Raw genomic sequence first — 25,767 nt, 5'->3', positions numbered from 1 at the left:
ATTTTGTTAAGGAGACTAGGGTATCTGTAGCCACCTTTTATAATCTTGAATTGCATTTCCACAATGAAAAGGCTAGAGGAGGGTACCTTTTTCATTGTAAAAGTCTTTGGAGGACGGGCACAGATTAGAGTGATGTATAGGTCTCTTGGGTATATTTAGGTAGAGATGTATAGGTGCTTTCTAGTATAAGTTGATAATATGGTACGTCTTAGTCTATGAGGCGAGGAGCAAAGATCTTAAAAGGGAGTTAATTTCTTGTGGAGGACCCTTTCTGGCCCAGTTCTTGTAAAATGTGCTTAATTTGCAAATATGCCAATGAGAGAGATTCCTGTAGAGCAGGGAATTGGTGCACCCCAGAGCACCAGCTGACCGATCCTGAGAGGTCCTCCAGTACACCAGGCTTTGAGTGCTTCAGAGTGTACCCCAGGCGGAAACCTTGTGTTACGTGTAATAGATGTTAATGTAGAGACCACAGATGAGATCAATTTGTGTGTTCTGAGCTTTTTCCATATCTTCATAATTGGTTCAATTGTTGGGTGAGGTGAAAGTGTGATGTCCTGTGTCCAAGTGGCTATTGTCCGTGGCCACTGACCACCGTTTGTGGTCAGTGTTTCTGGTTCACTCCGCAACTCTGTTATATAATAGTTGTTCCAGGTTGAACAAGCTTCTTTTGGTTTCAAAGAGTTAATGACTCATGACTGCAAGAGTCATTGAAAAGTTTATCTTTATTTTTACAATGAATATAATACAAAAGTAAATTAATACTTAGCTTTGAATATTAAATCTCATATCTTCAAGTAACAGTAAATTTCCAGGACTCCTCCTTTCACACGAAAACTGGAAAAACATCATCTCCGTCTTAAATTATTATGAAATAGAGGGAAGGACTGTTTGTGTGTTAATAATTTTGATTACTTGTTTGCAGTTTCCAGCAGCTAATGTACCCACATGGTACAAATCTGGTCTGGCCCTAGGTCTAGCAGCACCCTCTGCGAGAATATTTTGACTTCTAATTATTAGTAGAGTTTATTAAAAACATTTGAATAGACTTCTCCTTTACCATTTTACAGGCATTTAAATAATGCAATTATGAGTTTATTTGTTCTCAGTTTTCTAATTTATCACATATATGTCTATGTTATAACATATATGTCTGCAGGGCCTTGGCACTGATATAATGGGCCTGATTCATTAAGGAATGCAGAACAAATGTTTTGTGCATTTTTTCAAAAAAACGCACATAATTCGGACATTCGCAAATCCAGATTCAAGTACAAGTGAATTTGAAGAAACGTCTCTTGTTGAATACGGGTCTAGGTATGTTCTGCTCTGTCAGACACAACGCACTGCAGGATATGTGGAATATAAAGTCCCAGGAGAACGTACAGAACAAAATGTATTAAATTATTGTCACCTGTTAGTAATCTATCACTCACTATCACTCGGCACTTGCACCAGCTACTTGACAGGTGTAAGTGATTCAACAGAAAAACACGTATCTGAGATGTCCAAAGCTTGAATCAGGCACTGCTGCTACACTCAAGCTTTTCATGCCCTTACTGTATATTGTCTACGTGCATATGCCCATTCCCCTCTTTGTTCCGCCCATGAAATTGTATGTTGTAGGGTCATTTGTGCTCGAAGATGAATTGGATGTTCTTGCGTTCACTCGCTTATGGTCCATTTCTGGGCATGCACAGGATGATTTTATGCAAAGTACCTATCAGCATTTACGTTCCTTAATGAATTGTGCCCATGGTGTTAATTATTATATTATAATGTAACCCTGCAGACCATTGCACACAGCTCTCATATGGTGTGTATTATTATAGTATAAGCATGGTATACAATCCTTGTGACTTTCACCAAAGGGTACCCAGCACACACATTGGGGAACATTTAACAACTGCAAAAATATCTGCTTAAGAAACTATTTACAGGGCTGCAGGCCATCATAGGAATGTGCAGCTTCAGAAATGTTCAAATCACTTAAATGTCCTGCCTAATATCACTTTTGGATCACAACCTTAATTAAAGCTTTTACTATTGTAACAAACCTGTCGCTTCAGTTGTGCAGATTCAGGCTCATAGTGTCTGTTTGCCATATTCACCATTCGCGCCCATCTACTAGCACAACTGCTTAGAAAACGTGCCTAATTGGTAGCTTCCTCTGCCTCATGACATCATTCAACAAGCAGCTCAGCCTGTCCTAAAGTGCATGGTTTCTTACCGCTAGTGTTTAGGCATTATTATGTTTGATAACGTGTTCTAGTCAGCAGTTGCCTATGTAGACTAGTCTGGGGGTAACTACCTGTAGTTTCTCCGTAGCGAAGTCCATTAGTCTCTTGTGGATGAAAATTGTGAATACTGGAATTCCTCTTGATGGATAGCACAAATCACTAGTGGCATAGTGGGTCCACATTTGGACTAGATATGGTATCTTTTTTCACATTTGCACAATCTTTTAATCACTTTGCTTGATGAGCACATATAGATATGTATCAAACACTAAAAAGGTGTCCCATTGGAGGTAATCACCAGCTCCCACCCTTTGAAATTTATTAACATATTGCGTCCGCTAAACGAAATTTACAGCTAACTCGCATTCAGCAAAGATCTCTTCAATCCATTCTGTTGTTCACATCAAAAGGAGTAAACTTTGGCTTCCCTGCATGCAATATGAGCAAATAAAGAAAAAGGAATCCCGCGCAGGGCTGCACCACACCAAAAAAACACAAATCGCAGCTGCAAAGCAGGGCCAATTGCTAGCCCCTAATCAAAAACAACTACAGACCAAAAAGAAAAAGCAGCGCTGAATAGTTATATATAGGTGTGGCCTTAACTAGAAAAATTAAAGGAAACCATGGCAGGATACATACAACCAGAGATAATAGTATATAAAATATATATTTTTAATGTCTCAATAAATATAATACATAGGCCTCATGAATTGGTAAATTGGTCATTGAAACCAAACATTTAAAAAACACTTGGACTAAAAGCAGTATAAATAAAATCACAAATGGTGTCTATAAACGGACTAAATTGATGAGTATGTCAATGTAACTAGTAAATATTTGGTAGTTCACATAAAGATATAATAAAATCCCTCCCAGATATCCAGCAAATCGGCCTATTAGTTGAAAGATATATAACAATCAAAGTAATGCTGGTATATTAATGGTATTCCACATCCAGATCTAGATGAAAAGTCACTGGCAAAGGTCTTGCATAGGAAATAAATTATATAACTCTCTTAAATGGCTCAGTGGTTCCAATGCTGCAGATCCCAACTTACGACTGCATCCAGGTGCTCTGTATACAAGAGAACATTACCCAGAAGCACAGCAGTATGTTTTTCTAGCCATCAGTGACGTTCGTATTCGCAAAGGTGAGTAGGTCTTCACATGCAAAAAACTGTAGAGATTGATTTCAGCATTGGTAGCAAGTTCCAATTAGATTAATTAGGGCACATAAATCCTGGAGGAAAACAAAACTGGTACCAGTGTAAAATATTTGACGCGTTTTGTCTGTTGAACCCAGACTCAAAGATAGAATGAGGGTCACTCTCTTATGACTTCTTTTATATAGAGCAAATCCATCCAGCTCTTGTCAATCAACATCGGTTACCAACAAATAGCTGATATAAAATAAAAAGCATACAAGCCAAAAACAAAGTACTAAAAATAATAAAAACAATCTATAACTCTGGTAATAACCAATATAAAATGAGAAGAAAAAAAACATATATAAAGAAAGCCCAATATCAAAAAGTATCAATGTTATGAATTCTAGCCACATATATATGTGTCAGCTATATAATTGTATGGCATTAGCAGCAGCTATGTATGTTATAGATCGTATCCACATATATAAGTGGCAGCTATATAATTGTATGTTATCCCCTGTATTCCACACCATCTTTACACGGACCAAAAACGGAGAATCATAATTATTTTATATAAAGATTGGCTCGTGAGGTGACAAAAGGAAAACAAAATGGCAGCATTTGTGTTATGGACCCACTTTTATCCATGTTCATAAATTACCTCTACTGTGTACATTATTACATGAGTTATTGTGTCATCTATATCTATCTATCTATCTATCTATCTATCTATCTATCTATATATTTATCATCATAGTGTCATCTGCTACAGAGCATTTACTTTCTGTGTAATATTATATAATGTGTTGTACATTGTATCACATTGTCATTCCATATTGCGCATAGCACTCCACACTGAATTTATTTACGCTATGATATAATAATGACATCCCCTGCAGACCATTGCTGCATATGGATTGATGTTTTACCTTATGTTCTAATTTCTCCACAGCTGTGACCCTCCCTGTGTTCCTTACCTGGGGATGTACCTGACAGATCTGGCATTTATAGAGGAAGGTACCCCCAATTACACCGAGGACGGACTGGTCAATTTTTCAAAGATGAGGATGGTGAGTCATACACGTACAACAATAGATGAAATTATAACACGTTATGTTTTTTTATTTACCAATAATTAGGCAAGGTCTTCTCCTTTTATAACTTTCAGGATTTTTCCACTTTTGAATAAGTCTCTTTGAAAAGTAGTGCCCTCCCAAGGCTGTATATTTAAACTTGGAGGTCCCCCCATAATGGCCTGGCATAGAATAACCTGGTCCCGCCAGAGCATATATGTCTTTTTAAGCTAAATCTGTCTTCTCCTCACCATTTGCACAGAATGCCACAGCCATTAGCGAGGAGTTGCCAGTATAACAGGAACAAGTTAAATATCCCAAAATAATTTGCAGTGGTTTTCATCACATAGTGGTAGTTGTCAAATTGCACTAGAAATTGTTAATTGCTGTTAGTTAAATAACATAGACTTAATAACTATAGGTAACTTTCTGTTATGGTGCTATAAGAAAAATAACACTTGTGCCTCATAAGTGTTTCTGTACTATTTAGCACTTTGCTTTTAGATAACTTTTAATCCCTCCTGTCACTCATTAAGGGCCTGACTCATCAAGGAACGCAAATGGTGATACGTGATTTATTTTTTGTTAAATTGCTCTGCGCATGCCCAGATATGAACTATAGGCCAGGGAACGCAAGTGTAGCCAATTCCTCTTCGAGTCCAAAGGACCCTTAATACAGCCTATGATTTCAGGGATGGGATGAGGAGGGGAGGGTAAGGGGCATTTGCACGTAGTCCATATACAGTAAGGGCGTACCAAGCTTGAACGCATGCAGAAGCATCCGATTCAAGCTTTGGGCATCTCTAAGGTACATATTTTTCTGTCATATCTCTGGCACCAGCTACAGGTTTGGTGTAAGTGATGATTACTGGTGATGACAGTCGTGTATGGTACATGTTTAGGAAATCATGAGTAACTGTAAAATTGCATTTTATGCAAAGTAGACATTCAAAACATTCTAATAAATGTATTTCATTGGAGAAAAATAAATGTGTTTTTTTTTTCATGTATTCATTTACTGTGCGTTCTTTTGGTACTTTATATTCCATATATGTTTTAGACATATCCTACAGTTTATTGTCTGTTAAAGCAGAGAGCACCTAGACCCGTATTCAACAACAGACCTATCTTTACATCCGTTCCTTGTTGAATATGGCCATGCATAGATCCGATTTACGCTTGTTTTAAAAAAATAAAAATGCACAATATGTTCGTTGTGTGTGCCTTAATGAATCAGGCCATAAATGTTGATTATAAAAGCGATATAGCTTGAATATCCTACATACTAGCCTGATATGCAGCAAAGTTACAGCAATGGATCCACTAGTCAACATGATAGACTCTGTGTCCTACATAGTGACCACAATATTCATTCAAGTAGCCCCAAAGTCCAATCTAGTGGCCACAATTCCCAGCATAGCAGCCCCAATATGTGAGCAGCATAGAAGTCCATCAAAGTAGCAGTCAGAGTAATTAATGAAGGAAAAGTAATATATGTGGTTACTAGTTCTAATACTGTGACTTACACCCCTTTCTAAAGGATTTGCTTGTGGGACATATCAAAAGTAGTAGTATATGTGCAGTAGAGTAAGTGCCTTACAGTCAATACCTAGTAGTTTGTATGTTGTTGTTTTTAAAGTTCATGCTTCCAACATGTTTATGTGAATAATGTGAATAATGTACAGCAAATCTACCAAAACAGCAGTCATTTTGAAAAATCCTCTTATGGTGCCACTTTTGTTATCCAATTGCACTATTCAAAAGTACTTCTGATAACTGAAAATGTGTTCTAAAGAAACTTAATTATGCAGATTATTTCTCTTTACTAGTATGTTGTTTAATACCCCATTTGAGTAGTTACATTTTAAATGACTACACTATTAGCCCACAGGGGGCTGCCTGTTTCCATTCTGTTCATAGAATTATCAGAAGATCCTTTTGAACATTGTAATTGTATAACAAAAGTAGCACCAGAAGTTATTTTATGTTAGGCAAACATTCCATTTATCATATAAAGTATGCAAAATATTATTAGTCTCCCAATGGGGACATTTTCACTAGGGCTCGTGCAGGGGGAGAGAGAGGTACATTAGTGAAAATATTTTACTAGGTGGTAGTGCAGCTTTAATGATGACAAACTTAACAGTCACATAAAACAGATAAAGAGAAATCATCTACATAATTAGGCTTCTTTAGAACACGTTTTTGATAAGGTGTTCATGTGTTTGGGAGTGTTCCATGTGTCCCTGCAGGTATGTAATTGGTTCCACGTGCACCTCCTGGTAGGCACTATGCCAGACGCACAGTGCTACTTCCCATTACATAGGGTCTTGCTAATGTTGCTGGTATATGTTAGCGGCTGGATGTAAGCCCACAGTATTGACCATAAAACGATTGCTTGGTTTCTCTTTTGATTTCAGATTTCACATATAATTCGGGAGATTAGGCAGTTTCAGCAGACATCCTACAAGATAGAACATCAGCCTAAGGTAAGGCTGCAAAATCCTTACCCACCCAAATCTATGCTTAAAATAGACCATTAACAAAGGGCAAAAGTGGGCATCCAGTGCCCTGTCTGTTTTAATGACACCCAAAGTGGAGTACCTCAAGGTTCCATGCTGGGGCCACTCCTTTTTAATATATTTATTAATGATCTTGGTGATGGTTTAGAGAGTAAAGTTTCTATTTTTGCAGATGACCCTTAACTCTGTAAGGTAATAAAATCAGAGCAAGATGTAGCTTCTCTACAGAGGGACTTAAATAAACTGAAGGTTTGGGCGGCCAAATGGAATATGAGGTTTAACATAGATAAATGTAAGGTTATGCATTTAGGGATCAAAAACAAGAACACAATCTATAAATTAAATGGAATTCATTTAGGAGAATCTATAATGGAAAAGGATTTGGGAGTGCTCGTAGACAGTAGACTTAGCAATAGTGCTCAATGTCAAGCAGCAGCTGCAAGGGCAAACAAAGTATTGGCATGCATAAAAAGGGGCATAGATGCAAGGGAAGACAGTGTAATTTTGCCACTGTATAAACCGATGGTAAGACCTCATCTTGAAAATGCAATACAGTTCTGGGCACCACTCTATAAAAAAGATAATCTGGAACTAGAAAGGGTTCAGAGTAGGGCGACAAAATTTATAAAGGGGGTGGAGTCATTAAGTTATGAGGAAAGGTTAGCCAGTTTAGGCATGTTTACTTTAGAAAAGAGGCGTCTAAGGGGAGATATGATTACTTTGTTCAAATACATTAGGGGTCAATACAGAGAACTTTCATGGGAACTTTTTACCCCAAGGACTATACACAGGACACGCGGTCACCCCCTAAGGTTAGAGTAGAGGAAATTTCACAACCAGCAAAGGAAGGGGTTCTTTACAGTAAGGGCAGTCAAGATATGGAATTCATTGCCAGGGAAGGTTGTGATGGCAGATTCAATAGATATGTTTAAGAAAGGGTTAGACAAATTTTTAGCGGAAAAGTGTATCCAGGGATACGACCATTAATTAAAATGAAGGATAGTAGTGGATATAGGGTAAAAATAGGACTGCAATATTTAGTCTGGGGGGATTTTCACAATTGAAACAGATTGGCGGTTGCTTACTCTGGATCAATTTCAAATATAAGTGCAGGATCGCAGGAGATCTAAAATAGGTTGAACTTGATGGACTGGTGTCTTTTTTCAACCTCATCAACTATGTTACTATGTAAAAGAATGAACATCCCCGAACTATAAGGAAGAGCCACTAAGAAGTCTTAGCATAATGATGTGTGCCTTGATTAAAAGCTTAGTAGAAGGATATATGTCTTTACTATTACTGTGCATTGCTTAGATCAGAATGGTGTAATGGAGGTGTATCTAGCATAACAGTCTGTTTTATTATTATTTTATACAAGCTGATATGATGGCGCACCCACTGTAATGGATCTTATATATAGTCTTTTATAACCACTCTGAAATCTACAGAATAGTATATTGTTAGTTTACTTCTTTGAACACTCAAATTCAGTGACTATGTACAACTGTGTCTAGCATTGCAGAACACTGTTACATCAGCAAATCAAGAATAATAAATGGGTATATTTGATTTTCAACTTTGCAATTCGGTAGTGTAGATATGTCTCCGTACACATATTGATAGCCTATACCTATACCCTTTACAAATTGTGTTATTACTATCTCTTGCAGGTCACACAGTATCTCTTGGACTCCTCAGGAGTGCTGGATGAAGAGGGTCTTTATGAAGCTTCTCTGCGTCTAGAACCCAAACTCCCCACTTGAATTTTTGCCTCACACCACCTGCCTGTATCATATTGTACAGACCCCCCACGCCTCTCGCCAGACCCCATTATGCAGGGGTCACCATGCAGGGGCAGAGATGTCTGTGTCTCCATCCATCCCAAACACCCAGCTGCTCCTTAGGGATGCCCCACAATGCCCCCACACCCAGTTTTCCCCAAAGACACCCCTAGAAAGAGTGACCAGGGTGGAGACTGAGATACCTCTCACTGGGAGCACTATCCTTGCACACCACAGGCTGTGCTGGCAATGACTGAAGAGTTGCTGCTGCCTCCTATCCTATTGACTGTAAATTTAAGAACAAGGCAATGTGTTGATGTGCAGCAGCTCCCCACCAAACCAGCAGTCACGTCCTTCACCATCATGCTAGAACGGAGGGGTTCACGGTTCTGTCTGTCTTTCAGAGAGGTGTTTTAATCATGAATTATAGAGCAGAAGAGGTTTAATAGTGAACTATAGAGCAGAAGAGATTAACATATAACACTCCAAGTTTTGTCATGGAGAGAACAGAAAAGCGATGCTATCCTACACCAAGACAAAAGGGCACATAATATCAATGTGATGGAGTACAGCTCTACAAACAGAACCAGTCCCATGAAATGATCTCTGATGCCTTAGAATGGCAATGTCCAGCAGATTGCTACAGTTTTGCTAATTTTGGACTCTACTCCAGCTTTGTCTGGTTGACTTTGAGCAGTAGTATGTGTCCATAGCTGCTAAAATAAAATGCACAAATTATTTATTTAGGATGTCCAAGAGCCTGCAGCTAGATAGCTGATACATTAAACAGGTACAATGACTGCTGTAAATGCTGAGAATTCCAGTGCTTTATTACAACATAAGGAGTTACTGCAGTAGGATCATGGGGATTGTTGCATATAGACCAAGTCCAGCAGTATAAGGCGAAGGTCTGATGTTGATATTTGTAGGCTGGTTTGGGGAGAATGTCCACAAACTGACCACATGAATAGATTATGCAGGGGGAGGTCCAGCCGTGGGTTTTGAGAAGAAATTGCAGCCACATTTTGGTTTATTTATTTTTTGTACTATAAAGTGTTTCCTGATTACCTCTCGCTAATAAATCTTTTATCTCAGGGTTACCACCAACTGAGCCTGTTGAGTGACATTTTCTGTTTGTGAATGAAACTCTAAAGATAAGAACAACCTTTAGCTTCAGTAGTCAGAGTTTACCATTACAAATGTGGTTTTTTTCAGGAAACATAAAATATATTAACCCAATACAAAGGAATATTTAGTCTCTGAAGACGTTATACAAAGACAAAACATATAGGTCCATTAACTATAAAATGCAGATTGGTTTACATAAAGCATTCATAAATGTATATGCAAAAGCTTTAGGACTTTATCAGAAATGTATATTGGCCGCACACAACTTGGCAGCCAAATTGGATGAGATCCGGCATTTGGTGCTCAGGCCAAGTGGCTGGATCACATTAGGAGCTATTGGAAGATGACCTACACACTGGCACTGATATTGGCTGTGCCTACCCAGCTTAAGGGTTTCATCGTGGGCAGGGCTCCTTTCTGTGCACAGACTTCCAGTCTGTAAGCCAGCTGGGAAACTGAACCTAAAGCACCTGATTAGCGAAGGCACATATGCAGTGAGGTACTGTACATAACTAGATTACATACAATTTCAAACTTAAGCTATACCCGTCATGCAGGGTGACTAAGCCAAGTCTAGTTAGCTGTCACCATTCTGTCTCTACAATCCCATGTTCTCTGCTTTTAAATAAGCATAAGAGGAGAGGAGGGTTGCAGGACAATGCTGTAAGATACCGCAGCCTCTACACCATGATCTAACCTCCCGGAGGTAAGTGCACAGGGCTATAAGGAAGGCTCCAAAATGGCAGCATGGGGGCTATGTTCTATAGCCCCCATATACTATATGTGAGCATAAGATGATAAATAGGGACATGAGGTTATATCATATGCCCCAATGTCTTAAGTAATGACATATGAATTTGAGGCTATAATATGGGACCATTAGTGCTTATATTGGTCCCTATGGTATCTGGTGGCTTGTGAGGCTAAATGAGTATATTGGCTGCCTGATAGCTTGTGAGACTATATTGGCTGTTGGACCTATTGGCTAGCTAGGGGCATGTGAGGCTAGATGGCGGCAGCTCGGTCTGATGTGCACAGTAATTATTTGCCATACTATGCACGTTAGTAATGTATATATTCTTTCTGCAACATATAATTATATTATTTATGTATTTACCACAGTGCATATGTCTAATATTTTTTTTTTTAGCCACAATTGCTAGCTAATTTACATTTTAAGTGTGCACTTTTTTGGTATTAATTAATTTCACTGGAAGTGGTGGCAACTTAAAATTTTAATGACACACTCTACACTCTAATTCTTACCTGGTTATTAATGTGGGGAAAAAAGCACACAGGTCGGTAAAGCTCAAACTTTAATAAATTGTAATAGTGTTGATCCAAAAGAAGCTAAAACAAAAATCCCCAATTGGCAATTTGGCCTCAAAGGAGGCAACAAAAAAATCCTCCCTGACCCCACAGCCGGCAAGCAGAATAATTGCCTGGTCAATCACTCCCATAATGCTCTTTTTTTGATATGAGAAACAGTATGCGTAGCTATAATTAAAGACGTCCAACCCATTTTTAATTCAGTTAGTGAATTTGCCATCACCGCCTTCTGTAGTAAGGAATTCACCAGCTTAACCACCCTTACAGTAAAGAACCCTTTCATATACTCATAGTACAACAGTCTTTGTTACATTTGTCACTGTCCTCTGTTTGAAAAGTTTACTTCCTACATTTACAAGTTGGTAGCTGTTAAGAAAAGTCAGTCATAAAACAGCGCCCCTTGTGGGGTCAACAAGTTATTTTTTCCCTACTGTAATGCTAAATTGACAAGTGTCACACTGGGGTGTTTGTTTTAGCTTCTTCTGGTTCAATAAAACTAGAATTTATAACAATTTCAGCATTATTGTATATGTTTAGCATATAAACTGACTGGTCACTTAATTAAGCACATCTGCCATCCTGTGCAATTGCCTTCTATATATCTTCTGTCATTGACTAAGTAGGCAAATGCACACATATGTAAATACAACGCTATTAGTCATTAGGCTAATGAGTGTGTATGCATGTGCGCTTCAAAGATGCAATAGGCACATCATGATAGTGGGTGCCAGATATAATGGCGCGACTGTATAAGGAACAGGAAAACTGTTGGAGATGGCAGGTTTGACTGTTCAGCATGTATCAAAATTAGACCACAATCCAGCTCACAGCAAGTTGCTGGTAACATCTCTATAGGCTTCTTTGAAGTAGGTTTGGTGAACCAGCATACTAAGGTAAATTGTTACTGGATGCTCAAGGTCCCAGTGTCACTGTCCTGGCAAAAACCACTGTTTGCGGCCGATATACCAAACCTACTTTATGCAGTTTCTGCCGGGTCACACATGTGCACTGCAGTGCAAGGCTGGCCTTGGGCTTCCAGTTGCAGAGTCAAAGAAAATGTTTTGTTTTTAAAAAAATAAATTATTTATATATATATATATATATATATATATATATATATATATATATATATATATATATATATTACTTTTTAACAATTTTCAATAAAGCATTTCTTCTATTGTTACTGCAATCTCCATCCTGAGATAGCCCCGGTACAGGTACTGCCACAATCCCTAAATAAATTATTGCAGGAGAAGGCCAGCTTCCGAGCTAGGTAAATAGAGAGCAGCCCTATCTCTAGTATGAACCCCCATTTTCACTGTGTTTAGGGCTCTCCTCTCTGATAAATAGACCCCTAAGCGTGTGATCTTATATAGGACAATTATCCTTTCATTTGATTGCATTTGATATTTTATTGAAGATCTAAAATAAACATAATGCAAATGTGCTGTAATATATGAAATAATAATTAGCTTTGAGCAATCTAGTGTAAGTTATACAAATGTCTGATTGTTTGCTATAGGTTACTGCAAATTTGTACTTGTAAATAAACTCCAAATTTCCCATCAAGTAATTTCATATTAATCAGTATGATAATTTGTATTGTATAATAGCATGCCAACACCGTATAATATAAAGACGGAAAGATGGAACAGAGGTAAATAATTAATGGTAACACTTAATATTCAATTCTATATGGTAGGATACAAACAGTAACCGTATAACACACTGGGCTAGGTTTACTAAGAATTGAGTTTGGTGGTGATTTTAAACCGCCACACATCGCCAGTGGTTTAGTGGTCCAAAGCGCCGCATTTACTAAAGGGCGGTTTGAGGCTGCGAATTAAAATGAATGGCGATATGTGGCGGATTAAGTAAGCTAAACCGCCGACGGTTTTGTCCAAACTGCCAGCGGTTTGGTTAAAACCACCATCAAAATCGCCATCCAAACGACAGGGCAAGAAAAAACAATGGGTAAGGCCGCGCTTCCTTCAAGATGCATTTGCAGCCACAAATAGAAGTGTGTGGAGGGGAATCCCCACCCTCCCAGAAGGGTAGTACAAAGAATAGAAATAGGTTCTGGGCGCATGGAGTGAATATATAATTTATATTAGGATTTATTCTTTATACAATGGAAACATAAACATGTTCCGACTGGAACAAATACAGGTAAATAAAATATTGAAATGAGCACAATGGCTTTCAATAATATAGCATAAAAGTCCTGATTCTTGTAAGGGTATATCATAAAGTGAGGTCAGGAGACCAAGGTCCTATCAAAAGTGATATGTAGCAAAAAAAGTCACGTGAATTCAATTGGAATAATAAAGGATTCAATGCTTGTACTGTAATCGGAATGAGGAGATAACTCGTTCCAATTTGGTGATATCAATCCAGCTAGGCATAAATGAGGTCCATATAAAATGTTGCACGTGGATGGATGTGCAAAAATGAATCAATGGTAGTGCTGGTAGGCAGGGATGTGTATCAACCATGTATAAGTCCAGATGGATACGTGTCCATAAATGTCCAGATGCCGTGTAAGTACAGAAAATTCATTAAACTTACATTCCGATGTAGACGTGGTCCGGTTGGGGATGATGTTTTCCTCCTGTGGTTCTGGTGCTCCTTGTTCCTCCCCAGATAGCAGGTGGATGTTGTCTGTAGTCCCGTAACCAGAGTCTATTTGGGAGGTGGCGCGTGCGCGCTCTATTCGTATGTCCACAAGCTGGTCCCGTCTTGCTGCTGCTGTCAGTGTAGCAGGGATATAGGTGGTTCTAGCATGTTAGAGATGATTCAAAGAAACAACACTCGATCGTGCGAGTCTTGGTAGGTATGTAGTGAAAATAGAAAAGGTAATAATCCAACACGTTTCGCCCATGGTAGATACCGATGGGCTTCCTCCGGGATGCGCCACCTCCAGAATAGACTCTGGTTATGGCAGAGCTGGATTAAGGCTTTGGGGGGCCCGGGGCACTTAAGACAGGGGGGCCCCTAAGATCTAAAATTAAGGGCATAGTGACACATCCTGCATTACATCACCTACAGCCCACAGTATGACACTTACAGCTCTCCCAGAGGGCTCGCCTAGGTTGTCTGCATAAGAAAAATCATTGTTTCCACAAACTAAAATACTGTACATTAAAACAATCATCAAAACACCACATTAAAATTGGTATTGACACCACACAATAAAACTAGCAATGATACCGCATATTAAAAATTCCGTTGATAATGCACATTAAAACTAGCAATGATACCGCACATTAAAACTAACACAAAAAATAAACATTGATAACATAACGCCAATTTTGACTAATTATATATATATATATATATATATATATATATATATATATATATATATAATGTACTACAATTTTATTCAATATTTATTCAAAATTGCTAATGGATGTGTTGATGCACCCTCCTACAGACAAAAAGACCTGCATTGTTGTGTACACCATTGAACGGTCACCAAAAATTAGGATTGTCCCACTAGAATAACAACGTTTCACAGACTCTGCTGCTCTCTCCTACCTGTTCTTCTCACTTTCACCACCTGTGCTGCAGGTTTCCTTAGTTGCGGCTTGTCTGGATCCTGGAATGTTGGAGGACCTATTTGGAAAAAAATGGGGACATTTAGAAAATTACAGCCAGCCCTGGCGTTAAATCAATACCACCCATGATTAATAATTAAGCCTTCCTCCAGCCCCAACATTAAAATAATAGTATTCATATTTAATAAATAAACCTATTTCCCTCCCTACAAACAGCCCCAACAATAAATTAATAGCATTTGCATTTCAGAAATAAACCTATTTCTCGAACCTGTCACTGCCATTAAATAATTCATAGGCACATTTAATAGAGACCTCATTCTCCCCAAACTCACCCCCAAACTACCCCATCTTAAATTAATAGTCCCCACTATTGTGACTCTCTCCCCCCTTTTTCTATATACTGTGCCTCTCTCCCACACTTTTTCCTCATACTGTACCTGTTTCCCCATTTTTCCTCAATCTGTGCCTCTCCCCCCTTTTTTCTCATGCTGTGCCCCCCCTTTTTCCTTACTGTGCCTCCCCCCCCTTTTCCTTAATGTGCCTCTCCCCCCCTTTTCCTTAATGTGCCTCTCTCCTCTTTTCTTTACTGTGCCTCTCTCCCCCTTTTCCTTAATGTGCCTCTCCCCCCCTTTTCCTTACTGTGCCTCTCTCCCCCTTTTCCTTACTGTGCCTCTCTCATCTCCTTTTGCCTCATAGTGCCTCTCTCATCTCCTTTTTCCTCATAGTGCCTCTCTCATCTCCTTTTTCCTCATAGTGCCTCTCTCATCTCCTTTTTCCTCATAGTGCCTCTCTCATCTCCTTTTGCCTCATAGTGCCTCTCTCATCTCATTTTGCCTCATAGTGCCTCTCTCATCTCCTTTTTCCTCATAGTGCCTCTCTCATCTCCTTTTGCCTCATAGTGCCTCTCTCATCTCCTTTTGCCTCATAGTGCCTCTCTTATCTCCTTTTTCCTCATAGTGCCTCTCTCATCTCCTTTTTCCTCATAGTGCCTCTCTCATCTCCTTTTTCCTCATAGTGCCTCTCTCATCTCCTTTTTCCTCATAGTGTGCCTTTCTGCTTAATTCCCTTTCTTCACTTACCTTTCTATTAGCTTTTCTTTTCTTCTCCTCTCTTCTTGCTTCCTCTCCGCGCTGCTCCTCACTGAATGACAGGCGTGACTTGATGACGTCACGCCTGTCATTCAGCATTAACAGAGCAGAGAGGAAGGAGGGACGCCGGCGCTGAGATCAGGTGAGTAAATCTTTTTTTTTTTTTTGCTACCCCGCTCCCCCCACCAACGAGGAGAAGCCCAGAACCTGCCCGCAAAACCCCCAAACCCCCCCCCCCCGCCGCCGCAAAAAAAAAAAAAAGTTATAAACTGACAGCAGGAAAGTTCATGCGGCAGCGGGGGGCCCTTGGAGAGAGGGGGGCCCGGGGCACATGCCCCCTGTGCCCCCCCCTTAATCCGGCTATGGGTTATGGGATTACAGACAACATCCATCTGCTATCTTTCATTTTGGCTGTTTGGATAGCTGTTTTGTGTCGGTTTTGAAAAACGCAGCTTAGTAAATTTGGAGGTTTGTATGTTCATCATTGTTAAAATCGGGATGGGGATTTGTAAAGTGGTGGTTTTGAATAATGTCAATTCTGGTCGTTTTAATGGCGGTTTGGGCTTTAGCAAATCCAGCGGTTTCAAAACCGCCCGAAAAATAGCCAATAAAACCGCCAACAGCAACTAAAAAATAATCTTTAGATTTAAATGTGTCATAATTTTTTTGAACTTGTATACACCCTGCAATATAAAAAGAATCCAGGAGATTGTCTAAAGTGCATGTAAATATCACATGTAATTCATAATGAAAACATCATGGTAATAAATGAACAATTTCATTTTAATCGCATAACTAAAATATCACTGAATCCAGAAAACTTCTCCAACATGATTAAAAAGTGTAATCCACATTGACACGATTCTACAAACCACATAAATAATTCCAATAACCTCCGGGCATGATTTGTGCATGATGTAATTATATGATTGCTGAGATAATATCTATAGTTATTCCAAATTAATTATATAGTAAATCAGATGGCATGAGAGTATAAAACACATATAATGTAAAAAAAATAAATGTAAAGAATAGTGTGAAAAAATACTTACAAACCATTGTTAAAAGTGTCCGTTAATGAAAAAGTGCATTAAAATTCATAAAGCTTAAAGCAGTGTTCTAACCAGGAAAAATAATCCCTCAACAAAGTAAAGTCTATAAAAAATCCATATTGCAGTCTGCCTATTATTTGCAATAAATAAATAAGTGTCAATCAATCCATCATATCTCCAATATGGCAACATACAATCTCAGTATTGTCATGTTCCCATTATGTCCATTGTTACAAACCATTAAAGGGAATATATATTTTTCCCCCATTGGGTTTTCTACCTTCATATGACCTTAATGTATTGACTTGTTCATACCTGCTGCAACTTTTACTAAATACTGTTTTCACCTTCCTTCTGTGCTTTTCAGTAGGGGTGTGCACTGGCCACTTTTGGTGTTTTGGGTTTTGGGTTCTGATTAGCTTGAGGTTTTGGGTTCTGATTTGTTTTGCCAAAACACCCCACGAAAGGTTTTGGTTCTGATTTTGGGTTTTGGGTTCTGATTTTTTTTTAAAAAAGCATATTTTTGTTTTTTTTTCACTCCTACACTATTATTAACCTCAATAACATTAATTTCCACTAATTTCCAGTCTATTCTGAACACCTCACACCTCAGAATATTGTTTTTAGTCCAAAAGGTTGCACCGAGGTAGCTGGATGTCTAAGCTAAGCGACACAAGTGGGCGGCACAAACACGTGGCCCATCTAGGAGTGGCACTGCAGTGGCAGACAGGATGGCAGTTTGCAAGAGTTTGCTAGAGGTGCAAGATGGAATTGTCCTTGGGCCCTCCCACCCACCCTGATGTTGTTGAAATAGGACATTCACACTTTAACAAACCAATCAGGAACAGTGAATGTAGTTTAATCTTTGGTACTAATATTTCTGGACTGCAGGACTATCTCTGATCGAGATCGTGGAGTAAATTGACGAGGAGGGTGTTGCTGGTGTGGATACAACAGGACCAAGGGATTTAGGTGTCCCTGGACTGCTGCCGGTCCTAGCCACAGGTCCTGAACTAAACACTGAATTATCAAGGTTCTTCAGGTGACGTATAAGGGAGGTTGTCCCTAGGTGGCCAAGATCCTTACCCCTGCTTATTTGAGCTTTACATAAGGCACATGTGGCCATACATTTGTTGTCCGGGTTGGGATAGAAATAACTCCAGACAGAAGAGGTGCATTTTTTGGTCTTCTGCCCAGGCATGACGATGGGCTTTTTCATCCCATGGACAACAACTGTTTCCCCCCCTGGTGCCTCATTTAAGATAACCACATCAGCATCCTCCTCGTCAAGTTCCTTCTCAGCGCCAGCTACATCAATATCCTCCTCCCGGTGTACAACATTCACACCTTCATTAGCCAAATCTGTAACTGGACTGTGAGTGATACTTCCAGCATATGCAGAGGGCGTGCTGCAAATGGTGGAAGGAGCCACCTCTTCCCGTACAGTGATGGGAAGGTCAGGCTTCGCAACCACCAACACCCTTGGGCTCACCTTGGGGATTTGTGATGCCATCTCTTTAGAAGGCAGAGTTCTTTGCTGTTTTGTTGATGACAGCTTAAGTCTCTTAAATTTTTTAGAGGGGTGGGGAGGAGGAGGGCTTAGATCCTTGGGTGAAGCTGAACCACTAGTCATGAACACGGGCCAGGGCCTAAGCCGTTCCTTGCCACTCCGTGTCGTAAATGGCATATTGGCAAGTTTACGTTTCTCCTCAGATGATTTGAATTTTCTTTTTTTACTAATTTTAGTGAACTTTGGCTTTTTGAATTTTACATGCCCTCTACTAGGAGATTGGGCATCGCCCTTGGCAGATGACGTTGATGGCATTTCATCGTCTATGCCATGACTAGTGGCAGCAGCTTCAGCATTAGGAGGAAGTGGGTCTTGATCTTTCCCTACTTTATCCTCCAAATTTTTGTACTCCATTATATGCAGCACAAGAGAGCGTACCCCTAAACCACACACACTTTGGGACTACAGAAAAGGTGAACGTAGTAATATAGATTGCAGTACCTATTTTTTTGGGACTGCAGAAACAGTGAACGTAGTAATTTAGATTGCAGTACCTATTTTTTGGGAATGCAGAAACAGTGAACGTAGGTAAATTTAGTAGTACTAATATTTCTGGACTGCAAGAACAGTGAACGTATTTTAATTTAGCAGTACTAATATTTCTGGACTGCAAGAACAGTGAACATGGGTAAATATAGCAGTACTAATATTTCTGGACTGCAAGAGCAGTGAACGTATTTTAATTTAGCAGTACTAATATTTCTGGACTGCAAGAACAGTGGATGTAGGTAAATATAGCAGTACTAATATTTCTGGACTGCAAGAACAGTGAACGTATTTTAATTTAGCAGTACTAATATTTCTGGGCTACAAGAACAGTGAACGTAGGTAAATATAGCAGTACTAATATTTCTGGACTGCAAGAGCAGTGAACGTATTTTAATTTAGCAGTACTAATATTTCTGGACTGCAAGAACAGTGAACGTAGGTAAATATAGCAGTACTAATATTTCTGGACTGCAAGCACAGTGAACGTATTTTAATTTAGCAGTACTAATATTTCTGGACTGCAAGAACAGTGAACGTAGGTAAATATAGCAGTACTAATATTTCTGGACTGCAAGAACAGTGAACGTAGGTAAATATAGCAGTACTAATATTTCTGGACTGCAAGAACAGTGAACGTATTTTAATTTAGCAGTACTAATATTTCTGGACTGCAAGAACAGTGAACGTAGGTAAATATAGCAGTACTAATATTTCTGGACTGCAAGAACAGTGAACGTAGGTAAATATAGCAGTACTAATATTTCTGGACTGCAAGAACAGTGAACGTATTTTAATTTAGCAGTACTAATATTTCTGGACTGCAAGAACAGTGAACGTAGGTAAATATAGCAGTACTAATATTTCTGGACTGCAAGAACAGTGAACGTAGGTAAATATAGCAGTACTAATATTTCTGGACTGCAAGAACAGTGAACATATTTTAATTTAGCAGTACTAATATTTCTGGACTGCAAGAACAGTGAACGTAGGTAAATATAGCAGTACTAATATTTCTGGACTGCAAGAACAGTGAACGTATTTTAATTTAGCAGTACTAATATTTCTGGACTGCAAGAACAGTGAACGTAGGTATTGCAGTACTAATATTTCTGGACTGCAAGTATATATTGCTCTAGAATTTTTTTAGACTTTTTAAATTATTTTTTTATATATTTTTTTTTAATTTTTTGATTTGTTAATAATTATAAAATTACTATGGACTTATCAGAACAAAGCACAGGACAAAAGCACTACTGGACTCAGCAGGACAGAGCACAGGACAAAAGCACCACTGGACTCAGCAGGACAGAGCACAGGACAAAAGCACCACTGGACTCAGCAGGACAGAGCACAGGACAAAAGCACCACTGGACTCAGCAGGACAGAGCACAGGACAAAAGAATAAAGCACCACTGGACTGATCACACAGGAGCAGGAGCACCACTACCCTACCACCTCCCTCTTCCCTGATCACAGCCCAAATGAAGATGGCGGCCGCGAATTTATGACATCTGAGTCTCGCGAGATCCGATGCGAGACTTGGATGTCATATCCTCGTTTCGGATTTTTTTCCCGGGCGGAAGTACCAGAACAGTGCTCGGATCCCGTCGGATCCGCACTGTTCGGGTGGGCTCGGATTAGCGGAATCCGAGCCCACTCATCCTTACTTTTCAGCCATACCATTATACCATAGGGTAGCCCTGTTTGCTGCTGTTGTGCTGAAATACAACAAAAAGTTGCTGTCTCTCGACCTGATGCTGGATTGGGCACATAGATGTTAGCATTTAGTCTGAAAAAAACCTGCACGCGTAAATAGTGTATTTACACCAAAATGCTGAGGTTTACACATCTCCAGATGCATCCAGCTCTGCACCGGTATCATATGCGTCAAGCGTACCTATATATACTTACACATGGATCAACACTAGATGTACAAGTGCATATAGCATAACATACACTCATTTGCAAGTGTATGCTGTGTTTTTGAATTAACGTTGCTCAAAATTAAGAAAGTAACCCTTACATCATGAATATAGCAATGCTACATTAACAATGTATTTCTGGTGTACGGCCACATCCCCATTAGGAGCTAATCCAAAATAGCCAAAGTGTACAATATTTTGGAGGTTCTGATGCATTTTCAGTAGACAAAGGCATTCTGAATGTTTTAGGATAATTGAGGGTGATGAACCATCTTGTTTTTGGCACTGGATAAAAACCTACCATTGACATGTATATTGGGGATATTTTAAACATTACAGATCAATCAACTTCACTACTGGATATGAATATGTCTAAGCATGTGTATTAATGAACAAAATAACCGTGTAACTGAAGTCTGTCCAAACTGCTTTCTGCATTCAGGGTGGCCTCTAAGACCATAGCTTCTTCAGTTGCTATCAGAAGAGCTTTATGGTTGAGACGATGGATGGTGGTTATACATTCCAAGAATAAGCTGATATCACTGCCCTTTGAAGGGGATTACGCGTTTATCCAGAAATTAAATGTTCTATTTTCAAGATTGTCAGAGAGCAAATCAAGTTGGCTTCCCAAGGATAAGCCTATTAAAATATTTCCTCTGAGGCACTCAGGTGATACAAGTCTTTACAGGCTCCCAATGATGGAGACCCACTCTAGGGTAGATGTCAAAGTAGGAGGCAGAATTTAATTATTTTTTTTTGGCGGAATGAGCATCAACCTCTACAGATAAACGGGTGTTAACAATAGAGCAAAAACATCTACAAATCCTAGAACCTGGGAAAAGCATGTAGTAATGAAACAAAATGTAAAAATGTTATTGGATCAAACAGTGATTTGCAAAATAACAGAGGGGATTTTTGAATAATTCAGGATTGATTCTTCAACAAGCATGTGAATACCGGGGTATTTAAGATAGAATCAGTGAGGACCATCCTCAATGCTATGGAGGTAGAAACATTTCTTACAGCAGTAAATTTAAAAGGTGGCTTAAAAGACACAACATTTCTCACATCATGATATTCAACCGTCAGAACAAATGTTTTCTAGCTATTTCATTGGTGATGCCTCCCGTTTTCTGTTTTACATTAAGATAAGTACTTGGATTATAATTTGTATTTCTAGAACCAGTTTCTCAATTCAAGTTAAGTATCTGGATTTTTGGTGTTTACATTGAAGTATTATTTCAACCAAAAATCTGTTGTTTTCAAAGACTATTTTCTGCAACCTGACACATTCTGTGACTAAGGGCTAGATTTACTAAGCTGCGGGTTTGTAAAAGTGGGGATGTTGCCTATAGCAACCAATCATATTCTAGCTTTCATTTATTTAGTACCTTCTACAAAATGACAGCTAGAATCTGATTGGTTGCTATAGGCAACATCCCCACTTTTTCAAACCCGCAGCTTAGTAAATCTAGCCCTAAGACTCTTTTTCCTATACCACCAGTCTGTTCCTGTGCCGTGACCTAGGATTGTTTTCAAGCCTTTGTTAATTTTCCACTGGGCCTCCATATTCACTGACAGCTACAAGTGTGTACCACGGTTATAATACAACTTTTTGTTTTGCACTACTGTCAACAAATTCGGATTCTGAAGAAACACTGGGTATATCTAACAGGTGTCATATATAAATCATCAATAAACCATACTATGATGAAAGAAGTGCAACCTCTAGTGCTGTGGCCAGAAAACAACTTGCCAGGCTTTTCTGTAGCTCGTATAACAGTGTAGCAGTGATAGAAATATTACTTTTTGGCCTTGGACATCTTGGTTTCCTCAATGTCTGCAGTGGAAAGACCATGGTTCCTTCTACTACAGCAGGACCTGATCCATCAAGATCCAATAATCCAACCAGACCCACGGTTTTGGAAGCTGGTGGCATGGCTACTGCGGAGACATGTTAAAGGCCAAGGTTTTTCTAGTAAAGTAATTTCTACGCTTTTACGAGCAAGAAAGAAATCTACATCTAAGACATACTCCAGACTTTCGGATACATTCTGTAAATAGTGTTCTGATAAACCAATATAACCCAATAGTACATCCACAGGTACTGTACTTAACTTCTTACAAGATAAATGACTGGTGGTTAGGTTAACAACCTAAAAGTCCAAGTATTGCTCTAAGAGCATTACACAGAAGGTGGCCACGTATGAGTACATCAAAAAATTTATGCAGATGGCAAAGAAAATTTGACCCTTTATTTTGCCCTCCATTGGCTCCAGGAGACTAGTATTGGAGGTCCTGACGGAATCACCCTTTGGAACTTTACAGGAAATTTCTCTGAAACGCCTAACAAGGAAGAGGGTTCAGAGTGTCAGAGCTGAAAGTTCTCTGGGCAATGGAACCTTTTCTTGTTATACATGCGGATAATGTAGTATTAAGAACCGATCCAAATTTCTGCCAAAGGTAATCACAGTTTCATATCAATCAGTTCTACCTACACTATGGGCTAGATTTACTAAGCTGCGGGTTTGAAAAAGTGGGGATGTTGCCTATAGCAACCAATCGGATTCTAGCTGTCATTTTGTAAAGGCACTAAATAAATAAAAGCTAGAATCTGATTGGTTGCTATAGGCAACATCCCCACTTTTTCAAACCCGCAGCTTAGTAAATATACCCCTATGTCTGAAATAAAAATATATCATTGTCTGGGTTTAATCTGTGCCATTAGAAGTTATATGAGTAGGTCACAGGAATTTAGAAAGACAAAGCGGTTATTTGTTTTAATCATTGGTAATAAGAAAGGTTAAGCAGCGTGAGTTAATAGTGGAAAGATGGATATAATCTTGCATTAGAGAGGTACACACTGTGAAGAAAGTGGATGGGCCAGAAAAAGTCATATGCAACAAGAGCCATGGCAACTTTATGGGCAGAGAGGGAATCTGCTTTTATTGAAGGGTTATGCAAAGCTGCAGTCTGGTCCTCCAGACAACACTTTCACCAAACACTATCGTATTAATGTCCAAGCTTCAGCACATATGAAGTTTGAAAGGTAGGTGTTAAGCACTGTAATATATTGTGTTGAGATATCTTTCAGGTTGGGGAAATCAAGAAAACAGATAGAGGGAGGCGTGGTCATATATTCCATCCAGGTGAGTCCTGACTCACATGCAAGGGAGAATTAACCCTATAATGTAAGCTGCCATTAAGGAATAAAGCATGATGCAATGTATTTACAATAGACTAATGCCTCCATGTCTCACATTAGTTGTATAAAACAACACACTAATAGATCACAATTAGCACAAAGTACACTTTTGTAAGAAAATTATCTTCTTAACCTTATAACATTAATTCGAAATAAGTTAATGATTTGCAAACAAACTATTACCTTGATTGTCTGAGCGGAGTCCATGGTTCCTGCAAGCAAGGTCCAATTTATATGTTGTGCGGGCGGTTTTTCTTTTCTTTTAATGATGGACACTGTCACCCGCGGCCCCTTAGATTAAAAGCCAAACAGACACAACATCTCAAATATACATTAGATTACTGATTTTAGTAATCAACTATTAACTACTCACAGACCAACTATCTCTAATGCCACTAATATCAATATACCTATTGGAGAATGTTTTCTATGACAAGTAGTCTTGAAATATTTTTTTTTTTATATTTTATCTCTTTTTTTATTGAAATTTAAACAGCTTTTGCAAACATCCCTGATTTACATTTGGACAATGAATTGAAGGCATTTCAGAGTAAACAAGAAAGGGGGGACAACAGTCTGGCATATAACTGTTAGGCTGCTGGCCCTGATCACCAACCCACAGAACTAGATGACGGAGATCTTCGCCTATAGCAGCCGTCTTTCCCTTGGAGCTAGCTGCACTCACCGGTACTCGGATGCCCCCAGGACTTAGCTCCAAGTGTAGTGTGGGTTGGTAATGCAGGACCACAGCGGTGGGCCAGAAGACTGGTAGAAAACAGCGAGTAGTCAAACGGTAGCCGAGGTCAAGGGTCACAGGCAAGCAGGATAATCAGTAAACATGCCAGAGGTCGGGGTCACGGGCAACGAAGCAGGGTCCAAAGTACAAGCCAGAAGGGTCAGGGTCACAAGGAAGCAGGCAGGGTCCAAATCCAAGCAGGGGGTCAATACACAGGAGATCCAAACAGTGTATCCACAGGACAACAGGAAACCAGGAGCAGGTCAGCAAACTGAACAGCAAGCTATAACCGGCAGTGAGGCTGTAGACCTCACTGCCTTAAATACTGGTGGCCACCAATCAGAGCCTTGCTCTGGAAACACCTACAGGAGCTCACTAATTAATACATTAAGCCCTAATAGCCTGCAGGTTATTACCTGCATTTCCGCACACGCCCGCCTGTCCTCAGTTGCCGGGACGCGGCGCTACAGAGGGAAGCGTCCGACCGTTGCCTTGGCAGTCGTCAAGGTGACGGCCGGGACGCCAGAGGGCACCAGAAGCAAGCCTCGGCGGCTGTGAGTACCGCCACGGCTCGTAACAATAACAAGCTATTTAGTATTCAATAGTAAAGCATATAGGGATAGGGGAAAGATAAAGATGGGTAAAGAGTGGGGAGGAAAGGCAAGGGTGGGGGAGGGGGGGTAAGGGAGTTCACTTGTTCCACTGAGAATATAATGGTGAATCCTTGAATTCAAGCCACTCAAACCAAACATAGTAATATTCCCTATCTTTATCCATTGATGCATGAAGTATATCGTCCATTATCCTATAGTATTCCAATCCGGCAAACCACTCTTTAATGGTAGGGATATTCGGGGATCTCCAGTGAACCGGAATCACGGCCTTTGCCGCGTTGCTGAGATTTTTAACTGTTGATTT

The 25,767-nt window shown here is 39.5% G+C and overlaps 1 protein-coding gene across 1 annotated transcript in view; it reads left to right on the top strand.

Moving 5' to 3' along the window:
• Window positions 1-9,871, top strand: part of RASGRF1 (Ras protein specific guanine nucleotide releasing factor 1) — an 81,947-nt gene extending 72,076 nt beyond the window's left edge. The window contains exons 25-27 of the mRNA XM_075207493.1: window positions 4,341-4,458; window positions 6,882-6,950; window positions 8,654-9,871. Of these exons, the coding sequence (XP_075063594.1) occupies window positions 4,341-4,458; window positions 6,882-6,950; window positions 8,654-8,746 (280 nt within the window). The 3' untranslated portion in view covers window positions 8,747-9,871. The remainder of the gene's footprint in view (window positions 1-4,340; window positions 4,459-6,881; window positions 6,951-8,653) is intronic.
• Window positions 9,872-25,767: the final 15,896 nt, after the last annotated feature.

This window comes from Mixophyes fleayi, chromosome 4 (genome assembly GCF_038048845.1).
Source record: "Mixophyes fleayi isolate aMixFle1 chromosome 4, aMixFle1.hap1, whole genome shotgun sequence".
NCBI classification, from domain to species: domain Eukaryota; kingdom Metazoa; phylum Chordata; class Amphibia; order Anura; family Limnodynastidae; genus Mixophyes; species Mixophyes fleayi.
The sequence above is the reverse complement of the archived record's forward strand: the minus strand, read 5'-3'. Positions and strand labels throughout refer to the sequence as shown.